This window comes from Neolamprologus brichardi, chromosome 10, assembly GCF_056152115.1.
Source record: "Neolamprologus brichardi isolate AB-2024 chromosome 10, ASM5615211v1, whole genome shotgun sequence".
Taxonomy (NCBI): Eukaryota; Metazoa; Chordata; class Actinopteri; order Cichliformes; family Cichlidae; genus Neolamprologus; species Neolamprologus brichardi.
Genome location: NC_142113.1, coordinates 23,144,139 through 23,158,286, shown reverse-complemented (window position 1 = coordinate 23,158,286; position 14,148 = coordinate 23,144,139). Strand labels below are relative to the sequence as shown.

General features: G+C 38.8%; 1 protein-coding gene across 4 annotated transcripts in view; it reads right to left on the bottom strand.

Moving 5' to 3' along the window:
* The window catches only part of sh3pxd2b (SH3 and PX domains 2B), a 33,557-nt gene that overhangs the window by 4,989 nt on the left and 14,420 nt on the right, over positions 1–14,148 (bottom strand). Inside the window, exons 4-10 of one of the 4 annotated variants that reach the window (XM_087847419.1) lie at positions 12,146–12,222; positions 8,513–8,604; positions 5,793–5,818; positions 5,382–5,417; positions 3,318–3,449; positions 2,310–2,411; positions 825–965 (exon numbers count right to left, since the gene is read on the bottom strand). In XM_087847419.1, coding sequence (XP_087703545.1) covers positions 825–965; positions 2,310–2,411; positions 3,318–3,449; positions 5,382–5,417; positions 5,793–5,818; positions 8,513–8,604; positions 12,146–12,222 — 606 coding nt within the window. The remainder of the gene's footprint in view (positions 1–824; positions 966–2,309; positions 2,412–3,317; positions 3,450–5,381; positions 5,418–5,792; positions 5,819–8,512; positions 8,605–12,145; positions 12,223–14,148) is intronic. The other 3 variants (XM_035905288.2, XM_087847420.1, XM_006784993.3) reach the window with 3 other exon arrangements.

Below are 14,148 nucleotides of genomic sequence, written 5' to 3'. Positions count from 1 at the left end.
AAAGCTGAAAGTGGAGCTTGTTTTGCCACTGCTAACGACTGGCACAACAAGCTCTAGCTTCACATATTTACGCAGAAGCAAGCACTGGGTGGTTGGATGTTGAGCTGCCTTTTGAGACCAACTTTTTCCTCAACAGACTTTAAATTAAACCTTCTCTTTTTAAGACTGAACACATAAGGAAATGAGGAACTTTGCTTCTGATTAAAACTTCAAAAAACACCAGACAAAGACTATCATCCTTTTTTTCCCCCCACAAAGTTGGCAAAGATTCTTGTTAGGGCAAAAACCACAGGAACTTCTTTCTGATTAACAGAAACTGCTCAGCAATTTAATATTGAGATTTCAGATGAGATACTGTGGTTGCCATAGGCACACATTAGTTTTACCTGTTATAACTTATCTAGTGAGGCAAGGCTTGAGCAACATCTTGTGGAGTGAAAATGTAAGACACAAAAACGCACACACAGGACAAACTTGTTACAACATCAAACAAAGCCTTGTCTATTGTCAACATCATTTCTACTACTATTACATACTACACACAGTGAACAATCACGTGTTTATTAATGCTGGTTAAATTGTTCTAGTTGTTTATTTGATATATAAATAAATATATATTTTTTTATCATATATATTATTTATAACAAATACATTTATATACAAATATGCAGTTCACTTTGCATGCGAGGATTTATTTACATGCTGAGGTCACTCATGCAACATTTCTTCATGCACACACACGGACAAACATGCACACAGTTTTATATGTGTGTGTGTACACGCATATATTCATTATAGGGGGAAAAGAAAGGCGTGCGCTCCACCTTGCCCAAAGCCTGTGCTGAATAGATCCCCTAAAGTTCTGCGACGACCCATATGCCTTGGCAGTGACCAGAATCTCCGTGGCACTGACATCCCAGCACAGTAATTGGGGCAAAATAGGAAGTGAACATTACAAATGCAATCTGGAGGATATTTTCATCCTAAAACACTTTCGTTATTGATGGATCTACGGGGAAATAATTGGTATTTTTATTTACTTGAACTGACAAATAGTTCCTTCATCTAATGGTTAATAGGGATCTCTGGGGTGTTTTAAATTCTTTCTTATTAATGTGGCATTTTAAATTGAATGCTGATAATGCAGTTTGTTGATTTTGTATTGTTCTCTTACGGAATAAAATCTGTGAATGTTTGAATCAAACAAACTCTCCAGACTTTGATAGGGCAGCCAGCCACATACATCTCAGGCTTTTAAGATCTATAATTTGCATATTGGCAGAGCACCCTATTTTGAGATCCTGTCATTTACTGTACAATATTCCTTTCTTTAGCATATCCTTACCAGGGCTTTGGCAATGAAATTGTAATTTTTTTTCTACTGATCCTTTTGAATTTTCTTTTGCCAATTCTCTAGAATGCAAAACACACACAGTCAGAGTCTTAGCAGCAACAGTCTTCAACTCAATAAGCAAACCTATTTTGTCAGACTGACTTTTAACCATCAACAGAGTACTGAGTGAGTTACAGGAGTTAAACGTTGTGTAACAAAAGATGTGCCTCTGACGTGGTGTATCCTGCACTTCTGCACTGCACCCTAAACCTTTCCTTGTGGTTACATTGAATCTTGAGCGATTGAGCGATTCCGCTCCCTGAAGACCAACACAGAGAGACTGAGGAGGAGCTTCTTTCCGCAGGCGATACGGTCTCTCAATCACACCACCACACAGTACTGACCCACACATATAGTTCTTACACACACACTGGACATTCTGGACATTGTTTTCACTTCATCACTTAAACCACTTTAAGCATATTTGCACTGCACAAGACACTATATAATGTGGATTGCACAACACTGGACATTATATTCCTCATTTCCAGTTAATACTTGTACAGCTGCTGTTATTGTGTGTGTATATATATATATATATATATTTATATTTCTTCATACATTCTTATATATTTCTATACTGTGTATTTTGTTGTACAGTTATTTTATTTTCAACTTTAATTTATATATTTTATCTTATTCTTTCCCAGTTAAATTTACCCTTCATTCTAATTTGTGTTGTACAGTTATCTCATTCTTAACTTAATTTTTATATTTTATTTTATTCCTTCCTGGTTAAATTTACCCTTTTTTATTTTCATATTTATTTCCTATCTTATTCATAGCCTTTTCTTTTTTCTTCAGGTCACGAGCAGTTGTCTAAGCATTTCACTGCATATCGGACTGTGTATGTGACAAATAAAAATTTGAATTTGAATTTCTTAACAGTAGCACCCAAATGTAAAGCTTGATGTACCTTCTTCTCCTGGAAGACTGAAGTCATCAGGGTCATCCTGGGCCTCAAGGCAGGTGGCAGGGACCCAGCCCTGAGCATCTTCTGAACTCACAAACCACCACCCTAAATAGGCAGGAAAAACAAAACAAAACTGATATACAAGATACTGCACCTCATGCAATGCTTATTCAGTTAAGGGATTATATGCATCAGTAAAATGCACGACTGATATTTGACTTGTTGCTGGGATTGTTGCAAAAGCACCACTTTTTTTTTTTAAAGTATGCATAACCTATAGTTTATGTGATGTATTACAATTATTCTTTTATTATGCATTACTATTAATCTTCTTGGGCAGCGGTCCCCAACCCCCAGGTGTTGTTTGGTACCCGGCCGCGAGAGTTGAGGCTCAGGTGTGAAATTTATGGTTTTCGGGGTTTTTATCGTTATTTTTTAAATGTTTTTATCTCTAACTTGGCTTCTCTGGGTCTTTTCCTGTATGTTATGAATAAATCTTCTTTTTTTTGGTACCAGTACTGGTTTTATTTTGTTGTATTTATCCGTGATACCTTAAAAGCCGGTCCGTAAAAATATTGTCGGACATAAACCGGTCCGTGGCGCAAAAAAGGTTGGGGACCGATGGATATTCCGATATTTGAATGACTATTTGTTTTAGTAATTTGATTAATTAATTTAAAAAGTTAATAAATAGCTATGATTTACAAAACAAGATGACATTACTGGCATATTCTGAGGTTTTTAAAATATTTTTTTATTTTTTTTTATTAATATATCAACTGCTATTTCTCTTGAGTATTTTTAGCAAACCTATTTAACTCAACCTTAATAGCTGGCAACAGACCAAGTCCAGCAGTAGCAACAATCCCACAAACCCCCATAATGTTTCAAGTAATTGCATATCAACACTTAACGTAACAGGTTTGCTGAACAGTGAAAGCAGCGATCTGCCACAATGAAAACATCAGAGAAATGTACAGAATATATGTTCTAATTCTGTATGAAACTTGCCAGACTCATTTTTCTCAATGACCTCCACCACCTGCCCCACATGCAGGCTTATCTCAGAGCTCTCCTGCTTCTCATAGTCTGTTACTGCCACATACTGGTCAAGTACAAGAGGGTCTGCTGAGGAGGAGTCTCCTATTAAGGGAAGAATAAAAAAAAATCATAACAAAAGTTTAGCACATCTCTTTTGATCTTTCTTGGGGAAGTCACGAATGAAATCTCAATAATGCGAGAAAAGCCTCCACTCAATATCTTTTGTTCTTCGCTGAAGAGCTCTGTTCATATGTGCATGATATCAAAGCACTGTCCATGAACTTGGAATTATAAGATTGCATCAGTGTGGGTTTAAGGTATTGACCTTTAAAGATTTTGCATTTCATTGACCAAATGTAATATGACCTTTTAAAATGTCAGACTTTATATGGGCTTTGAATAACTTCACTAAAACCCAATTTAAGCAGGCCTTTACAAAACAGCCAGAATTAAATTTTAGGCTAAGTGGGAGGAAAAAAAACTGCCTTTTGATGAAATGCCAAGAATAATTCCAAGGTCGCAATTTGTGCAAAAGCTATTAAGTAAAAAGTTTTTTTGTTAGAGGGGGCTTATGTACATTACTGAGATTCCCTCAGAGTCCAGACGGAGGAGGCAGTGTACGTGATTGGAAAGGAGCGTGAGGGGAAACAACGAGCTGAGAGAGAAATAAAGGAAGATCTGGACAATGGGAGTGAAGGGGATGGATTGAAAAGCGTAGATGGTTAATTTATTTATCACCATGACTGTGACATGTCTATAGGAACAAACCAGCATCATTAAGACCCACCACCAATGTTAGCACTACATCACTAAAAAAATAAAGTAACAAACGAGGGCTCACAATATAATCACTGTTAAAAAATGTATAAATTTAAAAAAAAGGTACAACTCTGCTTTTTCTATTGACGTTTGTTGTGTAAAAATACACACACTAAAACTTGACTGACTGATAAAATGCACAATGAAGGGACATTAGCATCAATCGCAGCATGCTAATCACTGAAGGTGCTATCAAACACATTCTAAAGTAATGCGTTTATGGCACACAATAAGTTCAGATTTAAAATAACAAAATAATAATAACATTAAGTATGTATAGTAATTACAAATTACAAAATAGATTTTCTTGATCGGGCAGCTTAAAAATACGTTAACATTAGCCTCCTTCAGTGAGCAGCAGCTAGCTAAGAAAATAACCTGATTAAAGCCAAATTTAGTACTGCTTAATCTGCAATTTCTCCATTATGCCAGTTAAAGATTTGAATATTAGTAATGCAAATTTCTCTAAAGCAGAACTGGAGGAACACTTGTTATTTTTAACAAAAGCTATTTTCAACTATTCCCTTAGTCACTGTGTGTTTGAGCTCCACATTTTTTACTCCAGATGCCTTTCCAAACAAAACCTCAAACCTTTTTTTTCCCTCCCAGGATCAAACCAAAGATCTCTGGCAAATTTGTAAATCACTACACTATGGCGCCACTAGCTAAACCAGCTTAAGTCGGTTAGCGTAATTAGCTCGCCTTAAAAATAATATTTGATATATTTGAAACAGAGACATATTTTAAAATGTAAATGACAAATGTATTAATTGTAATTTCCTAATTAATGACAATGGCATCCTGAAACATACTGGTATAAATTTTAAAGGATTCCTTTATAATATCAACTTCTTCAATCCTTTACATTTCAATGCATCTTTAAATCTAGTGATTAAAAAAAACAACTTTCTATTTCTAACTCCCTGATTCAATGTATTGCTGTTAGCATAACCAAGCTTACTACATTCATAGTAGAGCATAACTTTACTACCCTGTCCCAACACAACATATATAAATAGAGCTGAGATATGACCCACACCAGTTCCAAAAATCAATCACCAACAATTTATCATTAACAGAACCAATGCAAGCCCCAAGCCTCAACAGAGCCACATCCCACCTGCCCAGGCCAGGGAAGGAGAGGGGGGACAGGCCACTAACGACCCACTGGGGTTACACACACAGCACGACCAAGCATGACAGTGTGTTTACTACCTCGCTTTAGGAAAGTAGTTGCTCTCTCCACAAACCCTGAGGGAAAGGAAAATGAATGGAGAAGAAAACTGAAAAAGATAACATGGATGCAAAATTAAGAATAAAAGATGAACTGAGGGGATACAGAGTGTATATAAAGAGGAACAGAGAAGGACAATGTTTGTTTCTTGGTTCACCAGTACTGTAACATCAGTATAGAAGGAATGTCTTCTAATAAAGTCATCGTTTTGGTTTGTTCAACCTGTGACCACTAGATGGAGATAACGTCCTATCATATGACACAGACACGGAGGTAATTACTGAAGACTTGCTTTTATTCCTTTCAATACATAGTTTATCAGAGAAAAGCCAAGATTCTCATGATTAACTAACCTACCTTTCATTTCAAATACACAATCAAAGCTATCTCACCTGATTTCTTCTTCCCAATGGGTTCCCTGTTAAAGAAAAGAAAACATTACATGACCACACCATACATACCAAAATGGAATGGAACCAGCATACCAATAATATTTAACATAATTCACAAACTCATGAAGGTCCCACTTAAATAACTTAAAAACAAACATCAACAGCAATAGAACAGCATCCCCAATTATTCATTTATATTTAATCTCACTATCATTTAACATGTGTACTGCTGGAGGAATTAAAAAAAAGGAAAAAGAAATGATCTTTGCCCATCAGATCTACAAACTGTCACGCAGGAGAAAACAGATCCATGTCTGCAACGCAGGCTAATGTGAATAAAAAGCTTTGAGATAGCTGATCCCGAAAACCCGGGCTGATGTTAAATTCAATACAGCATCTGCTGTGTCTGGTTTAGACATTATCCAGATAAATAGACCATCACTCCACAGCAAGAGTCAGGAACTGATTCAATGGCCAGATGCCTCAAAATGTCACTGGTGGCTAATGCTCAGCATTTGCTCTGTTTGTCCCTCATTATCTAAACGTCGCACCCTTACTTTATAGCCTACCAGTGCCTTCCTTTTTTCCATCTCACATCTTCCACGTCTGCTCAACCTACTGCTTTATCTCCCTTGATTGTTTTCCTTGGCAGCGACTCTGTGTCCATTTCTCTGCATCAACATCAATGCTCTCAGCCACATAAAGGATTATTGGATTGATAGAACTGTTAATTGCAGAGACCTCATCTCTGTGAATGTTTACCTCCAAGCTTGCCAATTAGGGTATTATGAAAAGAAATACTCAGGGCGACCGACTAAATGGACTACAACAGATGAATCTGCGCGTACACTGCATGTGTATACTTTGTTTTCATACAGAGAATAAAGGTGAAGACGTTTTGAAACCTCAAACTAAACTTTACAGTAAATAACTGCTCACAGAAAATCACTCCATCCCTCCCTGTGCCTAATCTTCTCTCTGGATTAGGTTATATGACGTCCTTTTTTTCTATAATAATCTTCCTTGCATTTTCTTTCCTTTTCCTTGCCTTCTTCTTGCAACACTTCCTCTTTTTTACTTCTTTCTTCCTTTTTACTCACTGACCATCTACTTCCTCTTTACAATTGAGTTCTCCTGTCCTCTCCTTTCCTCTCCTCTCTACTGCTCTTAAGAAGAAAGTATAACATGTCTTACTCGTTGCAGTAGATTTATAGGCCATGATAAATCTTCTCCTACAGTTGCTGTACAGCAGCCTTGTTGTCAGTCAGCCAAGCAACAGGCTGCACTAGCAGAAAGCAGTAATCCAATTTCAATAAAGACAAACCAAGGTCCTTCCTATATTCATCTGCCTCAAGGAATCACATCTCTCTGTCTCTCCCCCATCTCTACTGATACATGCTTGGGGCTTTGTATGAGGAGTAGGGAAGTATGGGTCCTTGGCAACCTTCCCCGAGGTAAGAAAAGGGAAAAAAACACAGAGGATGTGTGAGAACAAACAAGATTGCAGACTGGGTGTCATAACTTATAAATATAGATTCATATTCCACCGACAGGCTTCGGAAACTTTTAGACACACTTTTTGTTTGGCATCAGCTTACAGTTGCCATGGTCTGCTATCTTGATACCACCAGGTTTTCCAATATCAGAGAACACAAATGCAAACTCTTCATACAGAGTGGAAAATAACACCCAAATCCTTGTAATAATTCCAGTTTTGGAAGAGATCTTTTCCCCCCACAAATTGACTTGAATTTACTATTTAAAGTAAGAATAAGTACACACAAGTTAGGGCTGTTTTAAATTCCAGTTATTTAGCTAACGTCCATCACATTTTATACTGAAAGTGGCTCATCTTGTCAAAAGAGTGAAGTAAATATAATCAAGCAGTCTTCCTAAGACCTGGCCCCAGTAAAGTACTTGACGGCAGCACACAGCAGACTTCAAAGGAAGATTAAATCTGTCCACATTATATATGACAATATGGCAGGCTGTTGCAGGAGCTCATTTCACATTCAATCTTCATAACAGCTTCTTGTCCTGTTAATTGTCCTTGGGCGTGAACCCCCAGCTGCTCACTCAGTGCATGCTACTCCTGAATGGCATTATGGCATTTATAAAACATCAGGATGTGATAGGTTTATACATAAATATAGTCACAGGCCTTATCTATTGGATTTCCTGACAGCTGACAACACACGTCAAGATGTTTCGACGAAGACGACATGACTACGCTGCCTTTCTGCAGCTGTTAGCAAAATTAATTAATTAAATAAAACATCTCTAGGGTCTACGGTTTCGCTGAAGGCAGCCATCCATAACCCCTACAGCCCTAAATGTAAGCTTAATAACGACACGTTTGCGTTACTTTTAGTGCTGGATATTGCGCTAATGTGTTGAGAGTGAGATTATCGAGAAACCATGTGGACTCAGCTGTGTAGAGGCTGGTGTCTGCACTCCGCTCCAGCAAAAATGCAAGCTCAGCTTTAAAAACAGGACCTATTAAGTGTGTTTCTGCTAGAAAACCCCAACAGAAGGCTGAGCGGGTGTATGAAATCATATTCATTAGAGGGTATAATGAATGTTCATTACCAGCAGATCTCGCAGGACATGGCATAACATGAGCCAGTGGAACAATGATTTACCATTGTATACAAGAGGAAGGGTTTTTAATAGTTAAGGAGATACGTGAGGGTGTGTTTGGGTACATGTGTGCTACTCACTCCTTGGGTGGGTTGAGGTCTTCAGGTCTGGTCTCAAAAAACACTCTGACCTCCTCGCACTGGGAGATGTAGACTGGCAGCTGAATGAGGGCCTGCGTGCACAAACATCCACATTCAGTTTTCTTTATTAGTCATTACTCATGCACAGCTATTAATTTTTTTATCTGGCTGTTTTCCACTTGCTCTCAATCAACCCTCTAAAGGGGAGCAGGAGAACGAATAATCACCTCACCAGCTTGATGTGGCAAACCAGAAGAAAAAACAACTCCCATCAATGACCTTGTGGAGACGATCCCTCTTAGCTATGAAGAAAATATGCAACTCCTCCATTTGCTGGCAAGATCAGCTCAGAGCTACCCATCAAGATTCCTCTTCTGGTCTCTACCTCTAATTTTAATACTCCTAAGTGTTTCAGCTTTGTCCTTCCAGGAAGCACAGCCTAGCTCCTGGACTCTCTGACACATGCTGATGTAACGTCAGGACTGACGGATGTGGAATGGAAGCCAAAGACGTAACCAGAGTGTCCTTGTCCCATGCACTATGCTTTCCTTGTCATATGTAGGACTATGGGTCCAGCAGCTTGTGTTAAAGAAAAGATGAGACACTACTACTACTACTACTACTATTTCTTCTTCTACTACTGTGGACAAATTCGTACAATTATTTTAGCTGTAAAGCCATACAGAATGCAAATGTGCATTTGTGTCCTCATTCCTGTTTGCTGATTCATGGGAAATATTAGGCTTCAAAACTATTAGGCTTCAAAAGAATCTTGTGTTGTTAAGACTTTCAGAGGACCCACACAACGTTTAGTCATGCAGCCCAGGATGTTGAGCCGTAACTGAGGTCAGAGTGCAAAATCTCTGCCTGCTGCAGAGGATGCAATCCTTGGATTTATTTCCATCCACGTGTGAGCATGTGGCTTGACCGCTCATTACAATTCTCCCCAGGGAGGAGACAAGAGGGAGGCTCAGGGTACATTATGGCAAATGGACTTTATGGGTGTTCTTTATAGAAGGCAGCATTAAGGTAATTGCACGCGCGTGTGTGTGTGTGTGTGTGTGTGTCTGTGTGTGTTTGTGTGTATTCTCCAAGGAAAAATATATAATGGAAATGCAAGACCAACCTCTCACAAGGTACAATACACTGTGGCAGTGTGGGTCAGTGTATAGTATCCTCTCACATGTACATACATATAGGGAATGTTTAATTAGAATAAAGGGCATCTTGGCCATATATTAAAAAAATCTTGATGCTCATGTTATCTGCATAAGTGATTTTTGTACTGTTCCACACGTATAGCAAGGTCTAAATAAATCTCTACAGAGTCTTTTTATGTGATTGTTTTTTATCAGCTATCTGACCTTCCCAGTGATCTCATTTTTTCTGTTTTTTAATCCAACCTTTCATCCAACTTTGCTTCCCAATATGAAAAACAAGGTTTCACAACCAGGGAAATTTGAAATGAGTCAGTACAAAGCCTCAGCTGCACAACAGAAGAGATGACTCAGCTCTTCTGTAAGAACAACAAAGTTGTACCTTGTCAATCTGACTACATGTGGGGGTGGATGAAATGCCACTTTTGATCTTCCAGTAAAGTTTTGACTTGTTTTTGCCGCTACTGCGATAACTTCTTCGCTGGCAGTGCTTAGCTCTGACATGTATAATACTGCCAAAGGACTGATGGATGTTTTAAATCACAAACAAATGTGTGGAACACAGATACCATATTGCTTGAATTTAAAAGCAATATGGTAAAGGGACTGACTCTTATTTAGTGCTTTTCAGTGCAAGTCAGTGTTGCTAACATTCACACTCTGATGAACACATCAAGAGCAATTACCCAAGGACCCTTTGGGCATGCAGACTGGAGCAGCTGGGGATTGGACCATCAACCTTCCAGTTAGATGCCCTTCTCTACCTCCTGAGCCACAGCCACTCCTGGACCACATTAAGTCTCACTCTGCTTCCATTCTGTCTTTAAACATAACTTTAACAAAGCTGAAACATTTTAAAGGCAGGCATCCTTAAACCAATAATGCTAAGCAGGTATATTTTAAGGCTTTTCATACATTTGCACAACTTCAAATTTGACTGTGGCAATTCCACTGAAATTGTTTCAGCCGTTCCCATAAAACACCCACACCCTCAGACATGAACCAGCAACTCTACCCTTTCCTCCCCTACCTTTATTTTTCACATAAGTGGTTAAAGATGTTGCCTACCAGCTGCACATTCCTTTAACCCCAGATGACACAGAGCCCCTTCGGTCCTATGCATTGTTCATCATACATAAAAGCTTTACTCTCAGGCTTGAAGAATTGCTGTTTTTACCGGTGAAGAAGTGACCAGTCAGTTCCACCTTAGGAAGCAATTTTTTTTCAGTAATGGTTTCACAAGGGTCTTGATTGAGTAAGAGAAGTAAAGCAATTAAAATATAAGGCAGCTGAAAATCGTAAAAGCGCGAGTACAGGCTAAGTCAGAAGCAAAGTTTCCTTCGTAGAGAGAGACATAAGGAAATGTTCGTGCATGTTTTAAAGCCCCAAGTCACGCCTGTAAAATTGAACAAAAACATAGCCCGTGGTTGTGTGGATATGCTGACTGGAGCTAGCTCAGCAACGGGAAAATGCTTTGCCTGTGGCAACCACCACAACTCCAGAAGATATCTGCCTTGTAGATATGTATCCATAAAAAAGCACCTCACTGAGAAAGATGAAAATCTTTAAACTGCTATTCGACTTTACTTCAGAGGCTAAAAAGATGAGCATCAATCATGATTATTTTATATAGGCTGTGGTGGTTGCGTTGTTGTTGAAATGAAGCAATTACTTGCTAGCTGTTGGCAGTTATACGGTTTAACCTCATCTGCAGTGGAGTTTGAGAATGTAGAGTTGCATGATTTTCCTTTTCTTGAGGTTAAGTGAATAATAATCTCTCTGGCAAAAAGCAATGTAATGGGCTTGACAAGGCACAAGTTTTGCATCATCCTTTTTTTTCACTTATGGAATGAGCTGCGGTATTTCAAAATGACAAAACAGACACCACACACACACACACACATTACAGCATGCTTGCACCCTGGCAACATTCATCAATTGTCTTGCTCTAGGGGGTCATAAGGCCTACATTTTGTGTGGTGTAACGACATTCTCTTCTCATTTAGCTACATAGAAACTTTTCCCCCCCCTTATACACATCTATCCCTTGAGAAAAATTCTCCTTTGGCGTGTTTCTTTTTGCAGGAAGGTCAAAGTCTACAACAGAGCACCTGGGGACCTTTTAGAACACATCGGCAGAGTGGATGCCTGCGGTCACAAAGACTTGCTCCGGGATGTTTAGCATGCCACACACCGCACAGTGCCAATTTAGATCGCAAGGGCAGCAGCATTATTCATAAAGCTGCAACAAAGTGAACGTATAAATCTTTCTGTTATGCAAATGCTGTAGTTCGACTACAAGCTTGACTTTACTTAATATAAGCATGTGTTTGGACGACTAAAAGTGGGCCTGAATGTGATGAAAAAAAAACGGGGGGAAAAAAACAAATGACATGCACAGTATGACAAATGCATTTTATAACATATATATGTTGATGCTTAGCAATAAGTCGAGAATTGCATAACAAATACTCACCCTGCAGTATTCATTAATAGGTCTTAGCCTTTTCATTGCCACATCCCTGATGTGGCTCCTCCTAAACAGAATCTTTCCTGGAACAAACAAGGAAAATCAGATTTAGGAACTTAAATACTGCAACCTACCTTTACATATGTCAAGTTAACATGTTCATATACCTTAGGAAAAATAAATAATTCGAATCTTTTGCACAGCAAGTTTTCATAAAATACACAAAAGCTATATTGAAAAAACGAAACAAACAAAAACAAACAAAAAAACCCCACCCAAACAAAACCTTGATTGATTTCTTTAAGTAGTGACTTAAAAGAAAAACTTGCAGGTAGACTGAAGGACAGTGAAAACGGTGGCTTTTTCCAAAATGTAGTTAGTGAATTAGCATGCAGACACAACACAGTTGCATCATCAATAACAGTGACAGCACAATGAGGAGGCTAAGGAGGTGGGTGAATAGCTGGCCTTTCCAAGTTAATAAATGATTTAGGACAGGCAAAGAGTGCCCGTTTGACAGTTTAAACACTGCTCCCTTATTCTTATCGCTAGGCACACATTACCACAGGCACGGGCAAGCTAGTTCACCATAACAATAACAAGAAATGGCTACAAAAAGCCCTCTTTTCTATTCAAAGGCATGTGAAAAACTTTCTTTGTTCTCATTTGGCAATAGACACACTGAGACATATTAATTAAAAAATACAGCATAGCAGGGCAAAAGGTTGTGTATGTAATGAGATCCTAAATGCAGGTGACAGATTACAATATTACCGCCATCAAGGAGTCCTGGTGTTTGCTTTTGAAACAGACTTGCTGACACATCATCCATCCATCCATATATAAAAGCTCCATTTCACTATTGTTACAAAAAAAGTGGCTGCTTCTTTAACCCACGCAGCTTAAAACTGTTTATGCTAATACTTTTCTCTTTGTTCTGTGAATCTGAAGCATTCAAGAAAAGAAGTAATCATGAAAGGAAGGGCCAAGGTGAGACAGAAGTATAAAAGGTTGTACAAGTGTATACTGCTGACTGGAGTAGATATTTGTGGTGACTTCACACCAAAAAAAAGTAGATCTTGCACATTTTACAGAAAACTACCAACACCCAACGTTCAAAGAAACAACCTCCACACCCTACCCAGCCATCCCTGCTCTCACTACAACCTACAAGCTGACTCAGGTGGTAGACAAAACAAATGGGAAACCCCCTCCCCCCCAGGATATTGTATAAATAACACAATAAAAGGAAGCTCAAAAGTAAGACAGTGAAGCTTACTATAATATAAAAAAAAAACAAAAAAAAAAAAACAACAACCTGCGGATGATGTCAGTTAAAAGGAAAATTGATTTGTGTGGATATTAATTTAACCATCAGGGAATAATAAGTAAAGGGGGGTTCGTCTGATTGTTGGGGTTTTCTCTGGATGATTGTAGGCTCTTTACCTTAACTTTACCTTACAATTTAAAGCGTCTTTAGGCGACTGTTGTTGTGATTTGGTATGATTACCAGATGTGTCCTTGGGCAAGACACTTCACCTGTTGCCTACTGGTGGTGGTCAGAGGGCCCAGTGGCGCCAGTGTCCGGCAGCCTCGCCTCTGTCAGTGCGCACCAGGGCGTCTGTGGCTACAATGTAGCTGCCATCACCGGTGTGTGAATGTGTGTGTGAATGGGTGGATGACTGGATGTGTAAAGCGCTTTGGGGTCCTTAGGGACTAGTAAAGCGTATACAAATACAGGCCATTTACCATTAAAAAGATGAAGTCTTGGTGGTTCCTCAGTTGTTCTGAAACATCCCAACCAATTTCCTCTCATCAGAGAGACAGCCTGGGTCTCCTTCCCAACCCTGGCAAAGTGGTAATACTGTATATCCAAATACCTTGTATTTATGTATAATTGTTTGAATGATTTGACTGATGATCTTGGAATCCGCAGTTTAGAACTTCCCAACTTCTTCTTAGATCTTCACAGAGTTCCTTGGACTTTCCCCATTGTAGTGAGCATTGGT